The 27149-nt window shown below is 38.7% G+C and overlaps 1 protein-coding gene across 1 annotated transcript in view; it reads left to right on the top strand.

Annotated features, from left to right (window-relative positions):
* FHOD3 (formin homology 2 domain containing 3) overlaps positions 1 to 27149 on the top strand; it is a 365756-nt gene that overhangs the window by 30243 nt on the left and 308364 nt on the right. Inside the window, exon 3 of the mRNA XM_042808981.1 lies at positions 13102 to 13166. Coding sequence (XP_042664915.1) covers positions 13102 to 13166 — 65 coding nt within the window. The remainder of the gene's footprint in view (positions 1 to 13101; positions 13167 to 27149) is intronic.

Genomic DNA, 27149 nt, shown 5'->3' with positions numbered 1-27149 from the left:
CCAGAGGAAATTAACTGCATCCTTAATTGATCAGGGTTTCTTAGGATTAAGGGATGTCACCCTTTTGCTTTTATAGGTTGATCTACCTTTGGTGATAGCTCTCACATTTGATGATTATTTCTTAAAAATTTAAACTGAAAAATTGGACTAGCCAATGATCAGTTAGTGCTTTTCCTGCTGGACTTCTCACTCAAAATTGCATGCAACTTTCCTTCCACCTTGGCTTTAATTTGTTTCCTTTGGGCATTTTAAGTCCATGATATAAATAGTTACTGAAACAGGACTCTAATTCTCTATGTAGTGGCAGTTCTTGGGGCAGAATAGAGGATGTGAAAAAAAAAAAAAAACAAAAAAAAACAAAAAAAAACAAACCAACCCCCAAACCAAACATGTAAAGCTGTGTTTCTTGGAGTTGTGTTTACTGTGCTGATCTGAGCTGAAAATAACAGATTATACTGTGTATTTTACAAGTGTGTGCAGGCTTCCTCCTAATTGTGTAACCAGCTGCCAGTCAAGCAACTGAGTCTTCCATTGGCTTTCAATGTGAAGTCTGCTGGGAGTTCCTTCATTCCTGTGCCAAGATGAATAGAGAGATAGGAGACAACATATTGTGGTACATCATAAAAGCTTGAGATACAAATTACTATTGCATGAGTTATGTGAAATGGAGAGAACAGTCTGTATCTGTTGTCCCATAGCCCTCGTTTTTGCCCGTTCTCTAAAGTTATCTGTCTAGCAAATGTGGATAGATGGAAATACTATGTTCTCCAGCCTCACCTGCACAGCTGCATGCCTTTGGTGCAACATCAGAATAGAGTGCTAGATGCAGTCACTTTTACTATTGTGACCCCTCTGATCCTGAGATCTGCTCTACAATCCTCTTTCAGACCTGCTTTCCTCGTCTTCAAGGTAAATAGCATGGGTACTGGTAGTTGGGAAAGGCTGTAGTGGTAAGAATGGAGAGAAGGAACACTGAGGTGTGGTCTGTGGAGCAAAGCGGCAAGCAAACAGCACATGAGCAGGAAGACATGTGCCTTGTTGCAGAAGGAAAGGGGTGAGTGCATGAGGGGATGATCCCATCAGTTCTACTGAGATGACCATAGATAGATGCAAGCCTTATACAACTTCTGTTGTATAATCCTAGCATGTGCTTAACCTGCAAGGCTGCTGAATGATGTGGGGGTTGAATTTCCATTTAGTTGTTGTGAGGCGGAGGGTGTTCTGATTCCATCTCCCTCCACCCTGCATACGTAACTTTCAGGCTGGAGCCCCAAGAACTTATTGTTTTGATTGGATGCAGCACAGTAAAGTACAAAACCTTGTATTTAGGGACAGCTAAAAGGCAAGCAGGTACTGCTGGTCAGGCAGACAACAAAGTAAAAGGAGTATTTGACTTGTCAGCAGCACTGCAGGGAAAGAGCTGATGTTTTAGGGAACTGGAAGCAGTGCTGATGGTGCTGTGGAAAAGATAAGGAGAGCCCTAAGGTAAGACAAGAATGTCTTAAGACAGCCTGTGAAATGTAATGCATTTGCTGTCTTCAGTACTGGTTACGCTTCAGCTGGATTTCTGCATCCTGCTTTAGTCTGTGTTTAAAGAGGGAGTAGGAGGAAGATGAGCGAGATCAACAACTAGGATTTTAGAAGTCTGTGAGGTAGCTTCCTTGTAGGACCCAGTAACTTGGTTATTTTGGAGTAAATGTGACTCTTGTAATGTTATCCAGAAAAAAAGGAAATATTCTAGGTATGAAGTAGAAAATGGTACAGAGGGAGACATTCCTGATTACAAGCTTCTGGCAAGCTAAAATCCATTCTAGGGACTTGTGGCTCTGATCTTTTGCTCCTGCAGAGACCGAGGCACTGAGCTGGAATGCTGAGCTGCAGTCGGCTGAGGGCATTTGGGGCTTAGCGGCCTGCTTTCAGTGAGAGACTGGCTGCAGAAACCACTTAGTCTCTTTCTTTCTCTCTGGGTCATTTCAAGGTCCTGCTCTTAATCTTCAAAGCTTTTAATTTTCTGAGATTAGGCCACCTCAGGATCTACACCTTTACCATTCCAGAACTGTTGTGCTCATCAGGGTCACTGAAACTTGCTGAACTCTGAATGAGGGATTTAGTAGCTGGATATTCATGGCTTTTTTTTTTTTTTTCACTGTTATTATTTTTTTTACTGTTAGGTCCTAAACTCCTATTAAAAATAACCAGAATATTCTGTTATTAGTTTTCAGCAATTTATCCTAAAGTATAAAAAAACAAACAAACAAAAACAAACAAACAAAAAAAACTGCTGAAAGGAGTTTTATGCTGAATGTTTCATTAACTTTAAGGCACAGATTTTTTTATGGGAAGAGTTATCTGTTTTCTCTTAGAAAAGTTGGATCAAGATATCGAAAAACTGGAAGTATTTTTCTTCAGGAGGAAAGAAAAAGGATGGTGGCAATTAGACAGTTTTATTATGCGTAGCTGTAGGTAACAGGAATAAGAAAGTCATGCACCTACACACAAGTTAAAGGAAGATGTTTTACTTAACAGAGAGGGAGATAAAGCACTGGCACAGGCTGCCTAGAGAAGCTAGGAGAAAGCACCATTTCCTGGAAGTGTTTAAGGCCAGGTTGGATAGGGCCCTGGGCAGCCTAATCTGGTGGGAGTGGCAAGTCTGCCCATGGCAGGGCGTTGAAACTGGATGCTCTTTAAGGTTACTTTGAACCCAAGCCATTCTGTGCATATAATAAAAAAATATTCTTTTGGGTAGTTCCTCCTCACTGCAGGAGAATCGAAACTTGTATTTAAGGAAGAAGAAAACCCAACACAAAGGCAAGCTACTTTTAGTCTGTAGGGCTAACTTTGAGCAAAATGCAGTCTGGAATAGGACTCTTTTTTTGAGTTCACAACTTTTAGATACTTAGCTATGGGACTATATAAAATCATTTCTAAACAACTTTTGCTTGGGAATATGAGGATGAACAACAGTGTGGCCAAGCGGGGGGACAAAGTCAATCAGAGCAATTGGTAACTTCCTTGCTTTTCAAGTTTGGCATGTATTTGTATTTTTTTTTTTTAATTCATACTGCAAGTTATTTTGTGACTCCCTAATTGTGTAAGGAGGTAATGTGGAGGTAGGCAGAATCAGCTCTGTTTCTTTAAGGTGCCTGAAATAGATAATGATCTTTTACTCGGTTTACTTGTGATCTTTTAGAATGAGCAAGTACTCTCAAGAAGTGTATGTATTTAAATTAATGTATAATTGTCCAAATTTTTATGGGCATGTCTTAACAGACACAAATGGTAACGCACAAAGTAACACGGTCCTAAATCACAGAATACAAAAGCTCTTTCAGATAGCATGCTGCAACCAACAGGGTTTTCCTCAGGGAATGTTTTTAAGACCTCTGTTTAGCAGGAAGATTGTTTTGAAGTACTTCTGACAAATCATTTTACTGTTGGTTTTTTTATTTCTACATCTCTTTTAGACTCGTTGGCTCAAACTGATTTGACTAGTTGAACCTCAATGTAACGTATCTTCATACCTGCTTAGCTGTTACAGTTAACACAGCTGTGAAAAGGAAATCTTCTGTCACTTTTTAACAGGAAGAAATTGGGGATGCACTTGAAGATTGACTTAACTTTTGTCTAACAAAAATGATGTGACTTGTTTCTTGAAGCCATAGAGCAAACTAGCAGACTGTCCGCTCACTTTGTATTATTTTGGACAGTGTATTTTCACTAGTGTACTGAGGGAAGAGTCCTCTTCTGTTGTCTTCTGTAGAGTTTCTCAGTTTAAATAAGAAAAATAAGGGAGGTACCTGTGGAAGTCTGTCATGGTGTTGTTGCAAACTGCAGGGAATGAAATTGCTCATTGTAATGGTTTATTTACGTTTAGAAAAATGCATTTGGTCATCTGAGTTTTGATACACTTTTTGATGCTTAGACATTCCTCTGAAATGCCGAATCTGAAAACACTAGTGGATGGTTGCAATAAATGCTTGCATAAAAGAAATATTTTCAATTTAAAATACTATCAAGAAAATCTGCTCTTTACTGAGAGGGCTGAAAGTTTAATTAAGCTGATGAGTATCTAGAGCAGGTGGAGTATGGAAGTATCTTGTATTTTGCTTAAGGTGTTCTTCATGTATTGTGTAACATGCAGCTGCAAGGAAAGCAGAGGTTCAGAAATCTATAGGAACTCAGTACTGCATGGTGCTGACTAACAAAGTGACTCAAATGACAATCTTTGATCCCACCTCTCATAGACTTTGAATAGCCTGGTGTGCTCAAGGGGCCCCAAGTGACCCCTCTACTGTTAATTATGCTCCTTGATTACAGACCAGATCTATTCAGCTGAGAGGTTACAGTAAGTTATAGAAAATATAGGACTTACTATAGGGCAACAGGATTCCAGTTTGTGATGTATGAGATAAAAACTGGCTGTTCACTCAGTCAGTAAAGCTGAAACTTTACTGTTGCATAAGAAATTGCCATAAAGTTTTCAGTTTTCTTATTAAACTGTTTTTCTGGATATATAAGTTAGGGCTTTTTTGCTCTCCTTCTTCCTAAAGTTACAGAGCAGTAGCTGTTCCTACCAGTGCTTTCAGAACTTTGAGTAACTTTTTAAAGTCTTACTGTAGTCCTAAGATTGCTTGTTTATCGGTTTGAATAAATGAGATGGAATGTTAAAATTAATATGCAGATGGAACTGTAGGTGTTTCTTAATTTTTTTTTTCATAACAGGCAATCACTGCAAGCACTAGAAGTGCTCTGCAGTCTGCTTTTGTCTGATAGGTTGGGTTTTTTGTTTGTTTTGAGAGAGCTTGACTCATGATTTTAGAGCTTATGATCGTCAGTATTGAATCAGCTATGTCTCCTACTTTAGCCAAAGTTTATTCACAGCTGTGCTGTAGGGGGAATTAACCTATAGTGCTTTTTGGAGACAGTTAAAAGACCTGCTCTTTTTCTGTTATCACCACTGGTAAATATGTGGTTTGTAGTACATAAGTACACAAAATACACAAATGTGCTTTTTTGTAGCATTTTTGTTCAAAAACTGTTCAACTGTAAAAGTATTGCTAAAATACTATTGTGCTTAGCTCTTTCCCAGACTGTTGTATACTGTGTGAAGCACTGATGCAAAAAACGTGTTTCTTACAGCTGTTCCTAGGTCAACACTTTCTAAAAGTTTAATTTGGTATTTAGATTTACATACACACATAGCTGAGGAGCCCAATATTTTAAGGTGGAAACTTAAATAAAAGCAGCTTGTGAAAACAACTGGTGCCAGCTGTTCTATTTGAGAACAGTTTGCTTTATTGTCAAAGTCCTCTAATGGCTGCATTTGCACTCTGCCATCCTCACTGATGAGGAGGTTATGAAGTGAGCAGCTCTCGATGCTTGGAAATGTTTCTCTTAACTGCGTGCGGAGGAAATCCTTTCCTTTCTCAGTAAACAGATCATCTACTAGTAGGGCTGCCAGGAAGGGCTGTAGAGCAGCTCAGAGGTTGTTGCCTGCTGTGATAATAAGGATAAATGTGAGGATTCTGAGGGTCCCAACTTAGAACAACACCCTTCTGTAAAATGTTGTATACCCACTGTCTACTGCTGCAACTGACTGGCATCTTTGCTAAGAATGTACTGACAGCCAAACAAGCTTGTGCTGACTAATTAGTGAAAGCTGTGAACTTGCTATGTCTGCTATTCAATGCAACGGTTTATGTTCTTGCTTTTACACTATGGTAAATAAAAAGTAGGTTTGTATAAGCAAGTTCACGCTCTCATTTATACCATGAGAGTTCATCTGTCTGTGCAATTGGTGTGTGGTTTTTCTTTTCTTATTTCTTTTACCACTGATTAAACTAAGGTGGTAATCTATTTCTGATTAAAAAAACAAATACTAATAGTCTTGAATTTAACTTGCAGTGGTGAGCTAACAGCTTAAACCACTGAAAGTCTGGGACTAGCCCAGTCTTCTGTAATGAAGCTGTGCAAGTTGTGATTTCTACCAGGATTAAGACCATAACAGCACAACAAAATATTAATTTGCTTTTTCATGTTTACTGCTCAGTAATTGTTCCTGCGAATGAAACCATTAGTGGCCCAGCAATAAATACAGCCTATTTTCTAAATTAGATTAATATGGAGAAATAAGATTTGGCCTGAAGGCAAAATGCTGTTTAAGATCTTGTGTGTCATATTATGAAATAACTCTTGCCAAATATGAAAGTAGAAAACCTCTAAAAAGCAGACAACAAAGCCAAAGAAGTAAATCTATCATTCAAGGTAGAGTTTATAAGTACATGCACTTACGTACACGTATCCATGTCCTTCTGCAAAGTAGGACAGTTTTAAAATGGTTGTAGCTGATTTTGGTTAAACTAAGTGCATTCTGAGGATGAAATGTAACTGTCTGGTTAAGCTAGATCCTGTTGTTGTCAGAAGCACCAAAGGAGCTCTTTGCCTGAAGTGCCAGCTGATCCAGCTGCAGGAGATTTTTGTTTTAGTTTGCTCCTTGCCACTTTGTCCCAACGTTCATGGCTGGTTTTTCTGATTTCTTATTCAAAAATCCTGATTGTTTCAAGACATCTGTTGCTCTAAATGAAAAGAGGATTTAAATCAAAATCCAAATGCAAGGTCAGCATTACAGTGCAGGTTGTATCAAAGCCAATGACTGGATGTTACTTAGTCTAAAGATGCCTGGGAAAAATTTGTAGCCAGCAAGGGCTACTAGTATGAATGGGAAGTACATAACTGAAGGCTTGAACAGTGTTGGTCAAGTTGTGTTATTTTTGCTGAAGAACATGATGCAAAGTTGACAAGAAGTGAGGAAATAAGCCTTTTTTATTTTTTTTATCCACAAACAGTTAAATCACTACAACAGCGCTTCTAATGCAAATTTCTTTACTGTTTGCTAATTCAAAATTGTTTTTCTTCTTGCAAAAATAAAGATTTTTAACTTGTAAATGCCATCACTGTTTCACAGTGTGACCAGTTAAACTTGCTGCTGAAACAAGTATGTGAGGGTCAAAGTCTTGATTAGCTTTTGGGAATGGAAGGGGGACACACAGCTTTGTGCATGAATAAGGACGGCTCTTGATAAATGGTCATTTAGACCACGAAGGCAATAGGCAGTCCTTAATAACTTCCAAAGGCCCTTAAAATGTTTGGTTTGATGCATGGAAAATAAGCCATTTAAAACAGAAATAGCCATCATGATGATTCAGAAAGGAGGGGAAGGAGTGAGGATATTCCAGTTTCTGAAATACGTCTGCACAGAAATTTCTAAGAAGAAAAAAGTGCAACAGATTTTCCACCATTTACGCTTGCTGTATTTTCATAGTATGTGAAGGTGATTCATGTTTTTGTAGAAAAAGATCATTGCTTTCTAGTGAGTTAAGCAGAAAACTCCACCCAGAACTTCTTTAGTATTTGCTCAGAATATATTAGTAAGCATTAACATGCATTATTACAGTAGATCATGAAGCATACTTGTTGATTCTCTTTAAGGTTTTACTTGACTCTTTTGAGTTTTTAGTTTTCTTCCACTTTGTCCTTCCATCCTGATTAATTTCCATTCTAAAAGGGAATTCTTCCTTTTTGAAAGGGAAAGGGGGGGGGGAGGGGAGGGAGGGAAAGATCTATCTGCATTGTTATTATTATGTATTGAGCTTGTAAAGAGCAGGTGGGTATAAAACACGACGCCTTGTATTGACAGTGTGTAGTCCTTACTGGTACAGTTATGCAGTTGGTGAGCCTGTGAAAAACTGATTTTTTTCCTTCTGCTGTCATTGCAAGATCTTAGTTGATTGGTGTATAGGTTTTTAATAGGTAATGAAACAGTTCACTATTTAAATTCACGTTGGAAAATACAGAACAATACAGAACAATATTGCAACAATTTGTGGGGGAAAGGAAAAAGTGGGCGCATGCATCAACATACTTTGTTCCATTGCATACTGTTGTGTACACTACTATCTGCAACATCTTCCCTGCCAAATTTTTTTTGAGTATATGCTGTGTGATTGAGATTTATATGTGAATTAGTCAAATTAGATTTTTTTTAAGCAAAATATGAACATGCATTATCTTTCTACTTATTTTTGTCTGCTCTTGTCCAATGATTATTGCTTTAGTCAATATGTTATTGTCTAGAAATGCTCTGAGTAAAACCTGTGTGAAATGACTAGGTGACTTGCAATAACAGGCTGAGATGCATTATGACTTCACTCAAGATTGTGAAGTGGAAAAAGTGAGATAGGGACAGAAAATCCTTTGAAGTCATTTAAAGATGAAATTTGTGTGTTTGCCTCCAAGTGCATGCTGTGCCAGAGAGAGCTGTTAATGTTGTCATCCATTTGTAGAGTATTTGGAATTGAATTTCAGCATTCGATCTTGCTTTTGCCGGTTTTGTCTTGAGCTCTTTTGTTATTTAACAAGAATAATGTGAACTGGAGTGTGGCACTTGGATTGTTGAATGGCAATTTGTGAAGAACCTCAGAAAGGTTATTTATTTAGATATAACTTGGTGATAACTTCCAAGAGATTAATAATTTCTCTCTGTGCATGTTTGCTCTCTCTAGAAGACTTAGCTTTTATGCAACGTTTTTTTAATGTTTCAGAATTCGTTTTTTTTTTCCCCATCTCTCAAATCTACAATAGAATAGAGAAGCCTATCTTACTGAAACTGCAGTCAAACTATACTTCACAGCTTTGAAATCAGAACCTAGGGTTTATGCTGTCTGACTATGGTAGATTAAGAAACACTTTGCTTATTGTGTATGAGCCGGCTTGCCTATCTGTTTTTTTTACGGAAAACCTGATAAATGTGTTTGAACTCCTGCAAAAAAAATCCATCTCTTGTGCACTCAACAAGGAATAGTTTGTTTTCACTGATGTTGAATAACTTAAACTATGAAGCAACTGACTGTGAAGTAATACACCATTGCAGAAGCGTTCTTGAGTATCTGAAAGATGTGTGCAACTGAAGATGGACATGCATAGGTGCTGAAATAAAAATGTGAAAGGTAGTTGCATAGGTAACATACATTAGAGAAAGTCTGTTGCCACACCTTTGTCTCTGATAGTGTGCTGTTGTTCAAGCTCTTCTCTGAGTAATCAGTGGCTCATTGAGCTTAGGGATTCTTGTTGGAAACTGTTCTCATTAAGTTACTCCTCTTGAAAAACATGGACATGATTATTGGAGGAGATTGATGATATACTAAGAAACCTGAGTGCAATGAGAAGCTGTCAGAAAATATGAAGCATGTGTTATACATGTGTGCTTTGAAAGCTTTCCATTAAAAGCAGTGTCTGTGTTAGGTTTTCATAACATTTGGATCACTATGTCAGGCATAATGTAGGTAGCAGATGCAGAACTCTTACAGGGTAGGTTGTCAAGTTAAGCTGGCTTTACATGCTGGCCAAATCTTAAAGCATTTTCAGTGTTTATTATTGGAAGATTTACTCGGTTACTAAATTGAGGTTAGTTTTTACCCAGCCTAATGCCATTTTTAGGGTGAAGTAACATTCGTAGCAGTAGTTAGTGCTGTCCAGTAATGTTTTGTGCTTGCTTTGCTTGTGTTCATGAAGGATGATGAAGATAACATCTGATATTTCAGCAGAGGCTTGGGCAATATAAATGGGTGTCTGGTTTATCTGATACTGTCTGGTTCAGAGTTGGCCTTGCTGTGAGGAATTTACATGATACTAAACCTGTATAATGTGAAAGACTGATCATGGCCATGAAGGTTTGAATGCTGGAGTGTAGAAAACTTTACTGTGTAATGACAACTGAAATTGATCAGGAAGCAAGATATAGTAGTGTTTGTCAGTACCTGTTTTCTGTTTTTTTGCCTTTCTCTTCTGTTTGTTGAACCTGAAGAGGGTAAGCTCTAATGTATAATTTCGTGTATAGTGTTTCAGAAGTTAAACAGTCTGCAGACATGAACCAACTGCCCTTTGCAGCAGTACTCTGAAGCAGGATGGAGAAGCATGGATGTGAGGTGGAAGAATATAAGTTGTTATTCCCTTCACAATTAATAGAGCAGTGGGAAAGATGAGGTCAATACTGTGGACTTCTGGACTTGGAATCCCTTTGCTACAGTTTTCAGTTTGAATTGAATCTTCTAGAATCTGCCTTAAGGGACGTCAACTTGAGATTTGGAGGAACTGCCACTTCCTAAGTAAAAAAAAAAAAAAAAAAAAAACCCAAACCAGAAAATCTACTTCTGTAATTAACCTAATAGCAATAATGAATCCAGTTGAAAACTCATATTCTGCTGCATTATTGTAACTTAATTTTCAGGAACCTGATACAAATTTGTATGTGTAAGTTACTGCAGCTGTAGGCTTGTTCAGTTCTCTTTCTTCTTGTGTTATTTTCTGTTTGGTGAAACTTCCTGGAGAAAAGATTGTGTTGCACTTGTCAATCTCAAATGCCTCAGCGTTTGATTTTGATAGGACAGCCTATGCATTAACATAAAGAACAGTAGGCAGTAAAAGTGACAACATTGCAAATGAGCTTTGCTTTGGTTTGAGATCAGTGGGTAGAGTTGTGGTACAGTCGCAAGAGGATTTACTCAACTGTTGTGAGAGGAAACTTTTAAAGTATGACTTGTATTGCTTCAAATTTTCTTGTCCCTTAATAGAAAATTATGGTAGACTTAATGGCTGGACTGAAAGATTCATGCCAAACTGAAGGACTCTTCCTTATTTCCCTCATGCTGTTTTGTTTCTGGCACAGCCTAACTGCTGGAATCTCTTTTGTATTTTGTAGTCTCAACATCCTTCTTGAAACCTGAGTTTTCTTTTTTCTTCATCAACTTCTTCCTGATTGAGTTTCTCAACTTTACCATGACTTCACCATTATTTCTGGAGAATGGAATTTCAGTTGGGATTTCAATGATGCTTGTCTGAAATTAGATTTTATTTGCTTTATTTCTATGTAGTAAACTGATTCTCTCCCATCCACCCCTTCACCCCCCTCTTTTTGCATTAAATTTTTAATAAAATGAATTATTGCCAGGAAATGAAGATTCTACATGCTTACTGTGGTTGAAATTGGTTTTCCTTGCTCAAAGAAACATGTCCTAAAGCTTATAAATAGCTTGTAATTTCTGTTAAGGTCACTGGGCTTACTTATGCATTTGAAGCTGCATGTGTAAGAAATTTAGTTGCACAGCTGTCTTGGGGCCTTTATGTGAGATGTTGCCTTTGAGGTTGGTATTTTAGATTTCCAACAGCTTTGAATCCTTGAGAGCACATGAAGTTGTTAGCAGTTCTACTGCTAACTGTATTAGTTAGCAGTACTAACTACTAGTTAGTAGTAGTTAGCAGTACTGCATGCTGTATTAGTTTGCTCATTCCTTGTCTTGTAACTAACTGGGTAGATATAACTGCAACTTGGTAGCTGAAGATGTTTTCATGGATCAAAGGCATTGTCAAAACTATTCCCCATTTCCAGAAGATTCAGAAGTAACATGAATGAGGAATGTATGTAAAGAGTCATAGCACCTCAAACTCTTTTTTTTACCTTTGCTGTATGCCTTTGAAGATGAGATATGCCAGAGTGAGGCAGATCCATCAAGAAAGGGTGGTTGAACAAAAGCAGTTTTCTGGAGTAAATCTAATGCTGGACAGGGGATATAGAAGTAATGAGAAATAAGGGGTGGGGGGGCGGGGAGGGGGGAAACTGTATTATTATCTGGAAAGTGATGATTTTGTTCTGATTAAGTTACAGATAGGGAAATTCTGATGGACATCAGAATGGTTGAACCTTGAAAAGGTGCAAAAGGTGAACCTTGAAATCTCTCAGCATTCTCAAAGCACATAGCTGAGGAAGACTGTGCTGTTTCTTAATTTGCCTCTGACTTCTGTGTACTGTTGAGTCCAGGGTTAATATAACTCAAAGCTGCATCTGAGTTTGTTCTAATAATAGTTTCACTTCTGGCAAGTTTTCCCATAATAAATTATGTCTTTAGTTTCACAGGAAAGAGGGAAAATGTACTGTTGTAAAAGTGGAAAATACTTCTGGGTTTCCTTGCTCTCCCATATTCCATCATGTGAGCAGGTTTGGGTGGAGAAGCAAGGTGCTGCCTATGACTTGATGCCAGCTGACTAGTTCCTAGAAATAAACAATGGTGCTCTTTTCTAGATTGAAATAATACAACTAATAGTAACTCATGAGGAAAACAGATGAGGAATGTAGCAGCTTATTAAGATAATCATTTCGTTCATGACCAAGATGAAATTGAAACTGTAAAAGAGAACTCAGTTTTGTTTTGTGGCATGAAAAGGACATCTATCTGTATCATAGAACTATATGATGATTTGGAATAGAGGGGACCGTGAAGTTCATCTGATTTCTACTCCTCACTGTTGGCTCAGTTGCCAACTACATTAGATCGTCTTGTCTTCAAGGGATGAGATATCCACAGATAAACTTTGTGGCCTCTTCTGGACCTGCTCCAACAGGTCCTTCTTATATTGGGGGTCTCAGAGCTGAGTGCAGTACCGCAAGTGGAGTCTCCCAAGGTGAACTTGTGGTAGAACTGCCTCCTTTGGCCAGCTATTTGCACTTGTTCACAGCAGTCCAGAATATGCATTATGGCCTTGAAAAATTTGCTCATAACTGCTATGTGAAAGCATGAGCAACTTCTGCCTTGGTATTGAATTTTCTTTTCATATTTGACTAAGTCTAGTTTCAAAGTATTTCTGTGAAAATTAAATTGTCATCACTGGGTATTTCTTAAATACAGATTTACAGAGATTCCTTGTGAGGGGTTGACCTTGTTGTGATGTCCAGATGCCCACCTAGCCACAGTTCCTGTCTCAACGGGATGGAGAAAATACAAGATGAAAGAGCATTTTGTTTGTGGTGTTTTGGTGGTTTTGTTTTTGTTTTTTTTTTTATGATGTACCAATAACTGTAAGGACAAAACGAGCTTATGGAAAAATAATTTATTGCCGATTAAATTAGACTCACATTGTAAGAAAAAGAAGACAAATCCACAATACTGCCTCTCATCCTAACCCCTCCTCTGCCCCCCCCCGGCCCCCCCCAAGCTCAAGTAAATTTGAGTTTCTTTATTGGTTTCATACATTTTTTTCTTCTCTTTCTAGGAGGGGCAAGAAGCACAGCATAATTCTGAGAACCCAGCTGTCAGTGAGAGTCCATGCCTGTATTGGTAAGTGAAGTTCTACATGACTGAAAAAGAGAAGGAATAAATGAAATGATCTCTTGAAGCAAATCTAGGAAACATGTATCAGCTTTGCAGTGTTCATAGTGTGCTACAAAATCTTTTTTTTTTTCTTTTTTTTTTTTTCTGCTTGCTAAAGTTGTTATGTAGGTTACCCTTTAAGAACGTTAAAGAGATCAGAGATGCATAGCATTTGACAGTTAAGTATGATGGTTGTGGGTGCTCTGAAGAATCTTGGATTATCTGTTGTTCTGCTGTCTTTGTATGTCCCTAAAGAGGATTATATTCTGAACTGTGAAGGAAATATGAAGTGTTGTTGACAGACAACTAGCTACAGCATTTTAATAGCATGAACTGTTTATTACTTTGGGTATTGTGGATCTTGGCCACTTGATGCCATCATCATAGTGTTGGGGTCTTGCTAGAACCCTTCTTAAAACACTGCTCTCACAAGGAAAAGTTTGAAGCAATAGTATGTGTCCTATGAGCCTTAGGATTGCAGGAACAGAGGCGGTTGTGCTGTGATAGAACTAATGTTCTCCTGTGTTCTGTAGACTCAATGTTAGTCTAAAGTTAATGTTCACATTCAGGTAATGTTATGAGAGGTGCTATGGGCAGCTGGTTTATTATGAGTGCTATTGTTGCTTACTTTTTTCAGCACTTATGTAGCAGATTCAGTGCCCTAATTGTTTACTTTGTTTGGTCTTGCTTCATTAATTCTCAGCTAAGAATTGGATATAGTCACTTTTCTTAACGCGAAACTTCGACTTTAATTTATTTCCACAGTACTGCTGTTGTCAGAAGATTCAGACTTTAAATACTACAGAACTTCTCCTGCCCCCAGGAAGTATTATGAAATGGCCTTTATGGGAATTTGAATTGAGCAAAAGCAACCTACAGAATTCCTCAAATACCTCCCATTGAGAGCAAACTTTAGGCTGCATCATGCAGGAACAGATTCTCTTTTACTACATTTGATTTGAACAAGCCTACGTGTTAAGTATTAGAGGAGAAGCAGTGCAGACTCTGGGATGATTTTATAAATATGAATGAAATTACAAACGTTTTAGGGAAACTTGTTCTTGTTGGATCTAGGAATGTCTTTGGCAAAACAGACCAATGCAGTGTCCTGAATTGAGGTTTTAAAAAACACTTTTCATGTTTTATTCCTTCCTGGAGTGCAGGAATCAGCACAGGGTTTTGAGATTCCATGTGTGGTTGCTTTGTTTTAATCTGTTTGCATGTGAACTCACTGGGGGCAATTAGGCTTATTACTGTGTATGTATTGTAGTTGCTCCTGTATGAAAGCATATTTCTGTCAGGTGCTGTTGTACTCTGGCAGCAGTGATGCTTTTAGAGCTGAATGCATAGGGGCCAGGCTGTGAAGCTCAAGTCCAGATTCAGCCTTCTGGAACTGAAGGGTGTTTGTATGGGGGTTTTTTGGCTTGGTTCGTTACAGCCAAAAAAAGCCAAGTCAAGTGCAAGATCTGTTTCTAATTTCTATACTCTGCTGAAGTTTTCATTTCTAGGCTAAATTTTTGATTCAACCTGTAGCTTGTAGATTTTCTCTCCTCTTCTTTTGCATTTTTCCATACCAGATGTCTTATTTTTTTGGTGTGAGATTGATTGAAGCAGTCAGAAACCCTCTGCTGTTTTTAATACTAACCTCGTGATGAACTGTGCCTGTCCATCAGAGCTCTCATGGAATAGGAGGATTGTTTCACTGACAGTGGGTACTTTGCTTCCTTTTGCATGTACTTTCACATCTGTTGCCTGTTAAATCTTTTTTGAAATATATTTAACTTTCAGTACTAATACTTACGTGTTACATGTGGACCAAAAGTCAGGAGCTAGAGGTAACTGAGACTGTTATGTGTAATAAAAACATCTTGCTTTGACTGTTTCCCTTCTGCCCGTCTGTATTGGAATTATGATTGTCCTCACAATATCCCTGGAAAGCATTGTTTAGATATATTACTGCCTTTGCAGTGTCAATACTGGCTAGCTAGGGCTGCTTTCTGAGACGTCATAGCTTGTCCTGTATCACCCTTGCCTCAGAGCTTCTTGTCATTTTTGCTTTAAAGGCTTTACTTTGCTTTAGAGAAGTAGTTTTCGTGTCATTAAAGCTCCCATTTGGAAGTTGTACCAATGCATTTTCATCTCTCTAGTGTATTATAGCTCTAGATTGTGGGAAGTACACAAGTGTTTTATGTCCCGATATCCAAGTGGAGCATTAATGGATTCACTTGTCTAGGGAATTCTTTTGGACTTCAGTTTCAGAGGATGTATTAACTGCAGGCCAGTATTTACTAAGACTTGAGTTTTTGCAAGTTTCAGGTTGCAAAGGTTCAATCTGTAGTGTATGGAAGTGTTGTGGGGTTTTCTGTTCTGCTTTGTTTTTAGCAGTGCGAGGAAGGAATAGAGCGTAACAACCTGAGTGGGAAAGTTGTTGGGAATACTGTGTTCTGCTGTATTGCATACCATTCAACTCCAGAGCATTTCTGCTTAATTTAATACATTGACATATGTGTGTGTGTGTGTGTGTGTGTGTGTGTGTATTTGTCTCAAGTTGAGTTTGTATTATATGCCCAGCCTAAAGACTTTCAGCACCAAGGAATAAATTTTCATAACTCCACTTATTCTATTTTGCCTTGATCCTGATTAAAATGCCAGTGCTAATTTAAGAATATTTTCAGGAATAAGATTTGAGTGTTCCTATACTGATATTTATAGTCATCTTTCACGTGAAAGGATTTGGCAAAAACAGTTTTATGTTATCTAACTAATTGAAAACTATAGAGGTACTCTTGCACCTGTTGATGTTCAGGGTCCTTAGTTAAGGAAGAACAATTCTTATACTGCATACTGTAAATTGCTGTTGTTTTAAGATTTGTCAACTTTAGCCTTTTATTCTATTATTCTAGTTACATTTATTGTGAGCTAATACTCCATGGGGAAAAGTCTTTTTTTTTTTTTTTTTTTGGCAGCTACATGACTTTCTTTGTTTATTTAAGACACTTAGCTGTGCCTTAATGTTAATAAATTTAATTTGTAGGTATTTAACAATTACAGAGCTAAGATGAAGCTTTAACATCCACTGTAAATGAGGATGCAGGTCTGAAGTGAGAACACTACAGTGCCAAAAACTTTTGCACCTGAAACTTAATTGAAGGCTTGAGTCAGAGTGACTCTTTGACAGGGTAGTTTTAAAGCTCCTGTGAAGATGAAGCTCTGCTCTCTACTGTGTGGCTGTTTGGACAGCTCTGCTTGCTGTAGCTGCTACTACTGCCTTGCTGATTGTGCTTCACTTGTCTGGCCATTGTGTCTCAGTTGCCTCTCAAAATCCTGCGGAGTCCTGAAGAAGGCAGCACCATTTGTTCTGTGTGCAGTATGTAGCCCAAAAGAGTGCCATGTCTTGTTTTAAAATATTAATGCCTTTGTCTGTGAATCATCAGGTGTGTTACTATCAGAATTGAGGAGGAGGTTTGGTCTGAGACCCATGACAAGGGCTTGGAATTGTTCTGGAAAAAAAAAAAAAAATTGTGAGCTTTAGGTGTTAACACAATGTGATACAAGAAGAATGACAGCAATGATGCTTTATGTCATACTGGATATGTTTACTGGCCAGGGATCAGTCAGAGTACTATAGCTTGGAAGAAGAGCAGATATTGCAGGGTGTATTAGATCTTTCTTCCTATCAATTAGAAAAAGTATCTATCTATTCCTATCTATATCTATCTATCTTCCTATCTATTAGAAAAAGTGGAAAAAACCTCAGTTCTACTTGCAGTGTTTTTTTGTATTATAAAATTATTTTTCTATGGTCATAACTTCTGCCTGTCTTTATGCAAAGTCTTGCTTGTATCTTTTGATAAAAATAACAATTTGTATAGATACTGTATCAAGTGTTTTACTTGAACAAGGTATGTGCCTATACAATGTGCAAATATTGCAAGATTTTTATTAAATCATATAATAGAATTATAGAATCTTTAGAGTTGGAAGGGGCCTCTGAAGGCCATTAATTCAACTCCTCTGCAGTGAACAGGGACACCACAGCTTGATCAGGCTGCCCAGGGCCTGATCCAGCCTCACCTTGAAAGTCCAGAGGGATAGGGCATCAACCACATCTCTGGGCAGCCTGTGCCAGTGCCTTACCACCCTCACTGTAAAATACTTTTTTTCCTTGTATCTAACCTAAATCTACCCTCTTCGAGCCTGAAACCATTTCCCATTGTTCTGTTGCTAGAGACCTTGCTAAAGAGTTTGTCCCCTTCTTTCCTGTAGCTCCCCTTTAGATATTGAAAGGCTGCTATCATCAACTTGGAGCCTTCTCCAGGCTGAACAGTCCCTGCTCTCTCAGCCTGTCCACATAGGTGAGGTGTTCCCATTCCGTGGATCATTTCTGTGGCCCTGACATGGATGTGCTCCAGCAGATCTGTGGTTTTTTTTTTCTCTAGTGAGTAATCCACATCTGGACACAGCTCTTCAAGGTGAGGCCTCACTAGCACAGAGTAGAGGGGCAGGATCACCTCCCTCGCCCTGATGACCATGCTGCTTTTGATGCAGCCCAGGATATAGTTGGCTTTCTGGGCTGGGAGGGTGGGCACTGATGGCTCATGTCCAGCTTCCCATCCATCAGTACCCCCAGGTATTGGTGTGAAGCCTCTGCTCAATCTGAATGTATAATCTATCTACGTTATTTGTCATTGCAACAGTTTTGTACACCCATTCTGTTGGCTTTAGTACATAGGCACTTTGAGATTTGCTGGAACATGATTGAGCTAGAGCATGCCTGCCCTTCCTGAGTTCTTCCATGAGTTCTTGGCCATATATTATTTTCTAAGTATGTGGTCTAACAAAAGCAGCTACTGCTCTGCATGACCAGCCACTGTTTTTGGAGCATCTGCTTTATCCAGCAAGGTTAGCACCAATAATCTATCCTTTTCACACGACTCTTTGGGTTACCTTTTTTTGACATAATCTTATTCTCATTATCTCTTGTGGAATGGAATCATAAATATCTCTGAGCTCTTTTTGTCCTGTGATACCTAAGGGAAGCCATAAGCTAGCTGTAACTGCAGTGGAAACCAGCTGTTTTTATTTGTCCTTTAATAGCTGAAATATGCATCTGAACCTTTTTTCAATGTACAGTTTTCCCTTCTGTTTTCTATTATGTGGATTTATGCATGTGTTACAGCAGATACATCCTGCGACTATCCTTTCGTATGTTGAACCTTCTCTATGCCCTTTCCCTCCAAGAGCTTGAGCTGCAAGTGCCTTCCCAGTGGAACCGCAGTGCTTTCTCTAAGACAGAATCATGGCTCAAGTCAGTAACTGTCTGGCTCTTTGTTACAGGGAAGGTATGCAGAACTGGTGCAAAAACATGGTTTTCATAAGTACTGTACAGAAGTGTAGAAGAGACGCTGATTCTGGTTAAGAAAATGTGCGAAACTATTGTACCTCATTCCCTGAGACCAGAGTTAAGCTTGTGCCTACACCCCATCTTACTGATACTATACCATGCAGATGCTTCTTTCTACAGGTACGGCAGACGATATATTTGTATGTGTGTGCTGGCAAAGAGTTCTCAAAGCTGTGGAGACTGTGAAGCTCCTGTAGTTGCCTCTCAAAATCCTGGGGTAGATAGAATAATCCTGTAGAAGATGCTGCAGAATTTTCTAATGTTTTAAGAGTGTAGCTTATTGAACCTGATGTAACATTTTCTTTTTTCCACAAGTTTCCAAATAGGCAAAGTCTATTTAGAACACTTTCTTAAAGGAAGCTTAATTGTGGCATTAGGTTTTTCATTTGAGCTCTTCATTTGGGCAGGTTGGATTTATATGCTCAAATGGAAGTTTAAAGAAAGAAAGGCACTTTGGGTTGTTTGAAGGACTTCTTGCAGTTTTCTGTTCAATGTGAGGCATTCGTAACAGAGAACTTTCAGTTTGAGAGAGAACATGTGGGGAGCATTAGCAGTTCTGCAAAATGCGCAACTGATTTGGATTAATTTAAAGGGGACAAAAGAGGTGCCTTGAGAATTTGTCGGAAGTGCTGTGGTTTTCAGTTCTTTGCGCTGATGGTAACGGAGAGGTGAGCTGAAATTGTTTCATCAAATATCTTAGCATAATTGGGACAGAAGAAATGGTGATTATTGGATTTAATGGTGCTGTGTTATGGATCTCTACTTCTGACGTGCTTCCTATGATTCTTGCTGTAACTTGGTTAAAGTCCTGGCTTAAGTGAAGACAGTAATAAATGTGTTTATTGGATGTAAACGGGCTTTCAAAGACATTTCAAAGTCTTTTTAGTTTATTTTTCTGTAAGAGGCTTTTTTTAATGGCATAACATGAGTTCTAGTTAGAGTAATGCAGATGGTACTGGAGCCTGCTTCCAGATGTGACTGGAGATACATGGTTCAGCTTTTTTCCAATTTGAGTGGAACACGAAAGAGTTGCTAAGGCTATGATAAAAACACTTTTATTGAGCTTTTTAGGATTATTTAAATTTGCTTTACTGAGAATATGGAACACAGATGCTATAAGTAAGATCCTGTGGCCCTCTGAACAGATTGCTTTGTGAAAATCTATCCATATAAATAAACTTATGGTTTTGCTCTTAAAAATGTACACCATTATGCTGAAACATTAGACTTCTTTGTTGTACTCCTAATGCATGCTTTTGGTCAGTCTCCTTTGTTGGATTAACTGCAGCACTTCCTCATAACCTGTTATTTGCCTTAGTCTCACTGAAAAAAAATTCAGAACCAGTTCTGTATGATTTCAGAAGGTCTTTGATATGAAGCAGGAAAATTTCCAAGAATTCTGTGCATTTCATGTAAACTGCAATTTTTCAAATAGGCTTTGTAGCAAAATAAGAAGCTGTAGAGCAGATAAAGCTTCCATGAGTGATAGGTTGCTGCTTTAAAGCAGTGAATTCCTATTTTAAAAGGGCTTACTTCTGAAAGGACTGCTGTGGAGCGTGCTAGTGGGATGCTTTTCTTGTCTTGGGAAGCTTTGTATTACAATGTTGAAGCTTGTCTGACTTGCACCTGAAAGTGCTGCAGAAATTGAATGAGATGTCTGAATTGGGAAGCCTTTTTTTTTTTTTTTTTTTTTTTAAAAGACAACTTAAGCTTCCATAGTAGTTTGCTTTCGTGTAGTAAGCTTGCAAGACTTTTTAAACAACCAAAGACCAAAAATAACCAGAAAGTTATCTTTAGTATACCTGAAAGGAAATCAACTCTTATAGCCTGGAAACTAAGTAGTATGATGCTTTATTTCCTTTCCTTTCCACTGTCACAAGCCAACTTAAGCTTTTCAGATATTAAAAAAAAAAATAAAATAAATATAGCACCAAATTACTGATGCACAGATTTTTAATGTACCAAATTTTACTCATGTCTACCCATGCATCTTTCTGAAGATCAAGAAATTCTAACAAAACACAATATTGCTTTTAGCTTTTGTACATAATTATTTACTCAGTACTTTAAGAGTACTTCTGCTAATGAAATTTCACCAAAAGGAGAATGAAGTTAATTAGTGAATTAACATGTAACTACTTGACCATACTGCCATTCAGTTTCTAAAATGTCCTGCCTAAAAGAACGTTGCTATTGTCAAGGCTAGGTTTAAAAGTTGTTGTTTAAAGAAAAAGCAATTGCAAATTTAGCTGTAAAGTGAATGAGAAAATTTTTGTAACCTTTAAAAACCATTTTTCTTGACCATTATTAGCAGACTTAAAAACGTTTAACTCTGTAAATATGTGGTAGGAGCAATACTACTTTCTGTGCTGGGTTTTATGGTCAAGAATTGAGTATATCGGTGGATGATCAAGATATTTTTGAACGATGCCCGTGATCTTATACTAGACTTTGAGAAATACTTGCCAAAACTAAATAAAGTCATCATAAGAACTGTCTCTACACATCTCTATTATGACTGCAAAGTTTTAGCAGCCACGCTTGGCCCACTCGTCTGCCACCAACATACTGCCTAACTGCTGCTGCAGACCTGTGTTTGAGGGGTGAAGCTCCCACTTCAACATCACTTGTGCTTGATAGGGCTTTTCTGTCCCCTCAGAGATTGACCTCTGCTCAGTCTGTCTCAAATCCCAGCATTTCCAGTACTTGACTCTTGGTACAGATGTGGTTTTATTCCCCATGAATATTTTGGTGGGGAGAATCTGCAGAAATTTTTGTTGCAGTATGCCAGCTAAGCACAAGCATGACAAATTTGTTTTTATTTTTAACAGTCCACACGTGTTCAAGGGAGTTTCCTAAATCTTAATAGATAAAGGTGTTTATGTAGTTGTTATTAAAAGAAAAATAACAATGTTTCTTAATCTTTCATTTGTATAAATGGCTGTGCTTGGTTTCAGTATAACTTCTTTCTTTAGCTGTTTGCACTTCCGATTGTGTAGATCTTTGTATTGAAAGGCAAAGCAGTTCTTAGTCTTTTGGTGTGCGTGAAGTAAGCTGAACTCATCATGTGATGGACTAAAGCACAGCAAATTCAAGTCTTCAACTGGATGGAGGGAGAGGTTAAGTTCATATTAAATAGCTTCAAATAAATTAGTATTATACATGGATGAGAACGGTGTGATTTGTTGCTTTTTTTTTTTTTTTTTGCCTGTATCTAAATTTGTTCCATTTCGAAGATAGAAACCAAATGAGTTTGGTTCAGATTATGTAGGTCACTCCAAAAGTAATGCCTTCTGTTTATTTCCGTGGAAGCTGTGATAGGCACAAAGAGCACAGTGATGCTATTTGATAGAGCAAATTCTCAGCTACAGAACACTTTTTCAATGTGATCACAATCATTAGCTGTGCATTTTCACCAGTGATGAACAAGAGCCTGCATGCACGTTACTTTCAGAGCATACCTGCAGTTCACTGGAAACTGTACTATTCTGTATTTTAAGCTCTGCCCTGCCAAACTTTGTTAGAGATGCATTGGTTAAAAAAAGTTATCCACTTAGAATTTTGGAAGGGAAATTAGGAACCACTACTTAAAAACAGTGGATTTGGACTAGGAAATTTTGGTATTTCTTTTGGCTGTCATTCTTGCTTCTGCCACTTACTCTTTGACTTGTCTATAAGGCTAATGGAGGGGAGCTAATTTAGCTCATGCTGAAAACAAATATGACTTCTACCTCACGAAGATGTTCTGAGCTGCATGGGCAAAAATGGCTTTGGCTTGCCAGTGGTCTCTAATCGTGTATGCTGAAGACTGCATGAACGTTAAATATATGGTTCGTCTGTTAGCTTTTATGTATAGGAGAAGAACATTTCTTCACCTGAGGCTGACTAGAGAGCCTGTGGAGTCTCCTTCTTGGCAGTCTTTAGAAGCTGGCTGGACATGAGATTGGGCAGTCTGCTCTGGGTGGTCTTGTTGGAGTATGGGTTGGAGCTGATGCACCCAGCATCCCTGCCAGCTGCAGCCATCCTCTGGGTGTGTCTCGTTCTGTTGTAAGATACAGCTCTGGGTTTCTTTAAGGAGCTGTGTTTTGGGTGCGGCTGTAGTGCAAGTTGTGGCTCTCCTAAAGTTTTCTTAAAGTTTTTGGGTTTTTTTTTGTGGGTGAGGAAGATACGGATTAGTGATGGAAGTATGGATTAGTACCTCCAGAAGCATTTAGAATAAATACTCATCTGTGGTTCAGGGTATGCCACAAAGAAGTGTGATGAGTTGCCATTATAGCTTTGTACTCACTTTGTGCAGCCTGCTGGAAGTCATCTCTCATGACATGGATGGAATTTTTTAGGGTATTTCATGTAAGCATTATCCAGTTTAATCTAGAAGGTCTTGTTTGTTTTGCAGCTTTTGCACTTTTCTGGTGTTACTCTGTTACTTCCTGTGTTTTTTAACAATGATAATATCTCATTTAAGTATCTTTTTTTTTTTTCCATTTTAAGTCTCAATATGGCACAAAAAAAATTAAGGATCTGAAGAGGTAAAAATGACAGCTTCTTAATTTAGGACCTAAGCAAAGGTTACTGTGAATGGATAGCCTACTGTTTTACATAGTAGGATGTCACAAGACTTGTCAATTCATATTTAGCAGTTTGAGATCCTGGTATGTCTGAAGTTATATATCAGGCTTCTTTTAACCTCTCAAACATGAAATATTTAGCCCTTGTCTTACTCTTAAAACATGAGGAGGAGTGAATTTGTAACCTCTGTGCTTCAAAAATAAATTTTGTTTCTGCTAGTTCATTTCTCACCGTGGCTGTTGACGAGGATTATATGTCAACTTTAAGGGCTACTTATAATTTCAGGATGTCTAAACCTGGCACCGCTAGTTAGCTTCTTGCTATGCTGAGGAGGAAAATACGGCAGTTGGATGGGTTCCTTGCTTCTGTAATCCTAAAATTAGGTTCACTGACTGTTCAGGAGCCTGTTCAAAGTCAAATGCCACTAGAGAGATTTGCTTACTTCCTGGCCTCATGTGAAACACAGACAGTTGTCAGCGTGGAAAGCTTCTTGGCATGCTGGGCATAGGAGGAGGCCTGGAGCAAGGGTTTATAGCTCAGCCCATGTGGTTGCAGAGCTGGTTCTGCCAGTGCAAGAGCCTGGTGAGCTGTTCTGCGCAGCAGAGGATGGTGATGTCAGCCAGCTGTCAGTCCTTTCCTGTGGCTTGTTGGTTAGAAGAACATGCACAAGTGGTCCCTCCAACAGACTCATCAGGAGGCCTTTCTACTTCTGTCTTTTGCTGATACGCTGCAGAAAATCTTGCTAAAGAAAGTGTGTTTGCGTCATACATAATGCTGCTCTGAAAAACTTTGGGTAAAGTCTTCACGTGGGAGTGCTGTCATATGTCATTCACTTCAGTGTATTTCCAGTATGTTATGAATATTTTTGATCCGAGAAAAGATTAAGTGAGGAAATAGAAGCCTCCTTTATATCTGTGCCTGAATACTGTAATGTTTTGGAGGTTGTGTGCTCTAGGAGACAGGATGGTCTGCAGAGGTTCATACATGGGACAAGCATATGCATAAGCAGTCCTACGTACCCTACATAATACACAGTGGGGCACTGCTAGCAGTCACATTACCTCCTGGGTATTCTTTCAGAGGGCATGTTGGTCATGGGGAATGGGAAGGCACTGATCTCTGGGATTTTCTTTGCTATAATATGCATTAAAAAAAATAATTTATAGGTGAAGCTGTAGTGCTGTATCATTGGTGTGGATCCCCTTCCTGTGGACCTCTCAATCATTCTTGACATGCAATTTAGCATCTGTTTTAGCCTCTAGGCTGCCTCTATCATTGGTAAATGGGGATTGTCTAAGGGGCACTTCAGAGCATCCCAGCTACGTTCCTGTCCTGAGTTGCTCTCCTTCCATTGACCATAAATGGAACAGTGAGGGAGAGGAGCTGCCAGGTTGGGAAGCTCATGTACTTGCTGTTGTCTCTGTTTTGTGTTTGTAGAGCCCTGATAATCATTCTAGGGAGACAACAGTTTTTTGTGAAATCTGATTCTTTACCAAGCTTTGTAAATAGCTACAGTCATTTCTTTTTTCCTAATTTCTGCCAGTGTCTAATATGTAATAGCTATATGCAAGTATACTTACTGATACAATTCCTGTGTGATGAATTGTTATGGGAACAGTGTTTGAACAGTTACCTAGCAGCAGGGGTGTAGTATCTTTATTTCTGATGTACGTTTACTAACTGGTTTTATTCGTTTTAAAATATGCTGGGAAGAAACATCTGACTTAATTCTTAATCTTCTTTGCTCTCTTCCTAGGTTGCTATCTGTGTATGTCATATTGTCTGTGTTGCACTGATGATATTTATTGCAAATAGCCAAGTGGTGTTGGTAGCACTGCTAATGAGAAGTTCAAATATTTTTTTCAGTGTTATATTTTTATAGCTAGATAAAACTTGTAGGCTGTCAGAGGGAAATTTGAGTATTAATCTCCTGTGTATTCTTGAGTGACCAAAGAGGAAATCCCTGTATCAGTGATGGGCTGACATGCCCTTTTTTCTTCAATGAATGAATTTTTTTCATTTTTTACTATCCAGCAGTTGCTATTGTTGCTATTATTATTTTTTTCTAATTCATTTTATTAACAACTTATTTTGGAAATGCTTTATCCTTCCTCATGATTTGACTAGAAATTTCTTCTGGTATAGTTTAAATGCAGGCAGTTCCTATCCTGCAAGAAAGGATCTATCTGTACGGCAGGAGGCATATGCTTAGTTCATATGTTTGTATTTGTATGCAGTGTTATACATGCTTATATGCTGTTAAAAGGACCTAGTGTGTGTGCCATTGCGTGGAACACATGAGGGAGGTCCTTCTAACAGTGGGAAGAGCAAGGGAAACCACATTCAAATGTGTGTTTGAGCTATGCTATGTATTCCAGCCTGTTGGAGAAATTGAGTGTTTCCTAAGTCTGAAGATGGTGCTAGGGGAGTTGTCAGCTTCAGCTTGCTTCACCTGTTTCAGCCTGGTCCCCTGAAATGCCCTCTTATCAGGTAGAACACATAAGGGACTTCGCTTTCTCTTACAGATGTCCATTTGTTTCTTTCATAAAAACAAAATAAAGTCTCTGGTGGGGGGGGGGGGGAAGAAAAAAGCATTTAATAGCATATTCTACTGCTGTTATCTTCTGTTTTCAGAAGAATCCCAAGTTTGTATATGAAAGTGTGTGTAGGGGAAGGATGTTTTGCCATTCAAAATGGAGGGGCTGTTAGTGAAAATCTTGATGGCCAAGAAGGATAGAAATGAAGTTTAAGAACAGCTGCACTGAGTAGCATGTTCTCCTCTTTCTTGTCTAATGGATACTTCGGTATCTTTGGAAACTCATCTTCCCTCTAGCAAAATTAACTTCTGCTCAGTGAGTGAATCATGACTACCGTAACAAGGACAACATCAGTAGATATGTTAGGATGGCAGTAATGTCACTCAGATGAATGTGTTACAAAAAGAGTTCTAGGAAAGAATAAGAGACATTCAGAGGTCAGGGCTGTGAGTTACAACCATTGGCTCTAAAAGTCTTAGTATAAATGGATAAATAGAAGGAAAAGATCAGTGTTATTTCTGCTGCTGTGCTCAAGTGTTTTGCTAGGGCTGATGCAGAAATTCTGGTTGTTGGAACACAAGTCTTTCTAGGCAGGTTCTCCTCTCCCTTGTGAAGGTTTGGGGTCAAAGGTAGTCCATTTGACCTTTGTGAAGCACTTGAAAACAATGGTGTTTTTTTTCTTTGATAATTTGTATGAATCCATTTCCTGGATATCGGATTCATAGGCACATCCCTTCCCAGGAGAAAGAAGTTAGTTTTACTCTACCTCTCAGCATGATATTTTTGACCAGAGCTTCTTCAAAGCAAACCAAGATCACTGTATGTTTCAGACGTTACAGAACTTGCTGTGCTTCATGCAGAGCTGCAAGGACCTGCTTCTGAGGCCTTTCCACATAAGAGGCAGGTTTTTTTTCTCCTTGTGTCTTTCATATTATTTTAGTTTTTTCTGGTTCTTGTGAGTACTCTGGCATGTTGCTGGGGGTTTCAGACACAGACGCTGCCTGTCGGCACCTGCTGATGAATGAGTCGGTGGCAGTCGGTCAGGCACAGTGCGCACGCCCTCGTGCATCCCTCCCTGTGAGGGTCAGGTCAGCTGTGCTTTGGCATTTAGCTCCCCATTGGAAAGATCTTTGCCTTGTTTCCTGTGAATAACAAGAAAAAGGAGGGGAGAGGCACTGCGCGGGCTACCTGCCCTCTCCCTGCTGGGAAGACAAAGGATCTATTTTCAGGGCAGCTGCATGTTCTGGGCTTGTAAATGTGATATCTTATCAGAGGCTGCTGTGGTGCATGTCACCATTCACCCCTTTCACATCATCTTGTTGGTAGATAGTGAAATGGTGACTTTAGCATATCGTTTCTTCCTTCATTAGTTGATAATGTGAAGAGCATTACAGTGACCAAACTGTGCCCTTGTGACCTAACTGCAGCTCTCAGAATTTG

The sequence above is a fragment of the Centrocercus urophasianus genome, unplaced genomic scaffold (assembly GCF_019232065.1).
Source record: "Centrocercus urophasianus isolate 14NV4802_14NV808 unplaced genomic scaffold, USGS_Curo_1.0 seq_11, whole genome shotgun sequence".
In the NCBI taxonomy this organism is placed as follows: Eukaryota; Metazoa; Chordata; class Aves; order Galliformes; family Phasianidae; genus Centrocercus; species Centrocercus urophasianus.
Note: the sequence above shows the minus strand (reverse complement) of the source record. Positions and strands in the feature narration are given on the sequence as shown.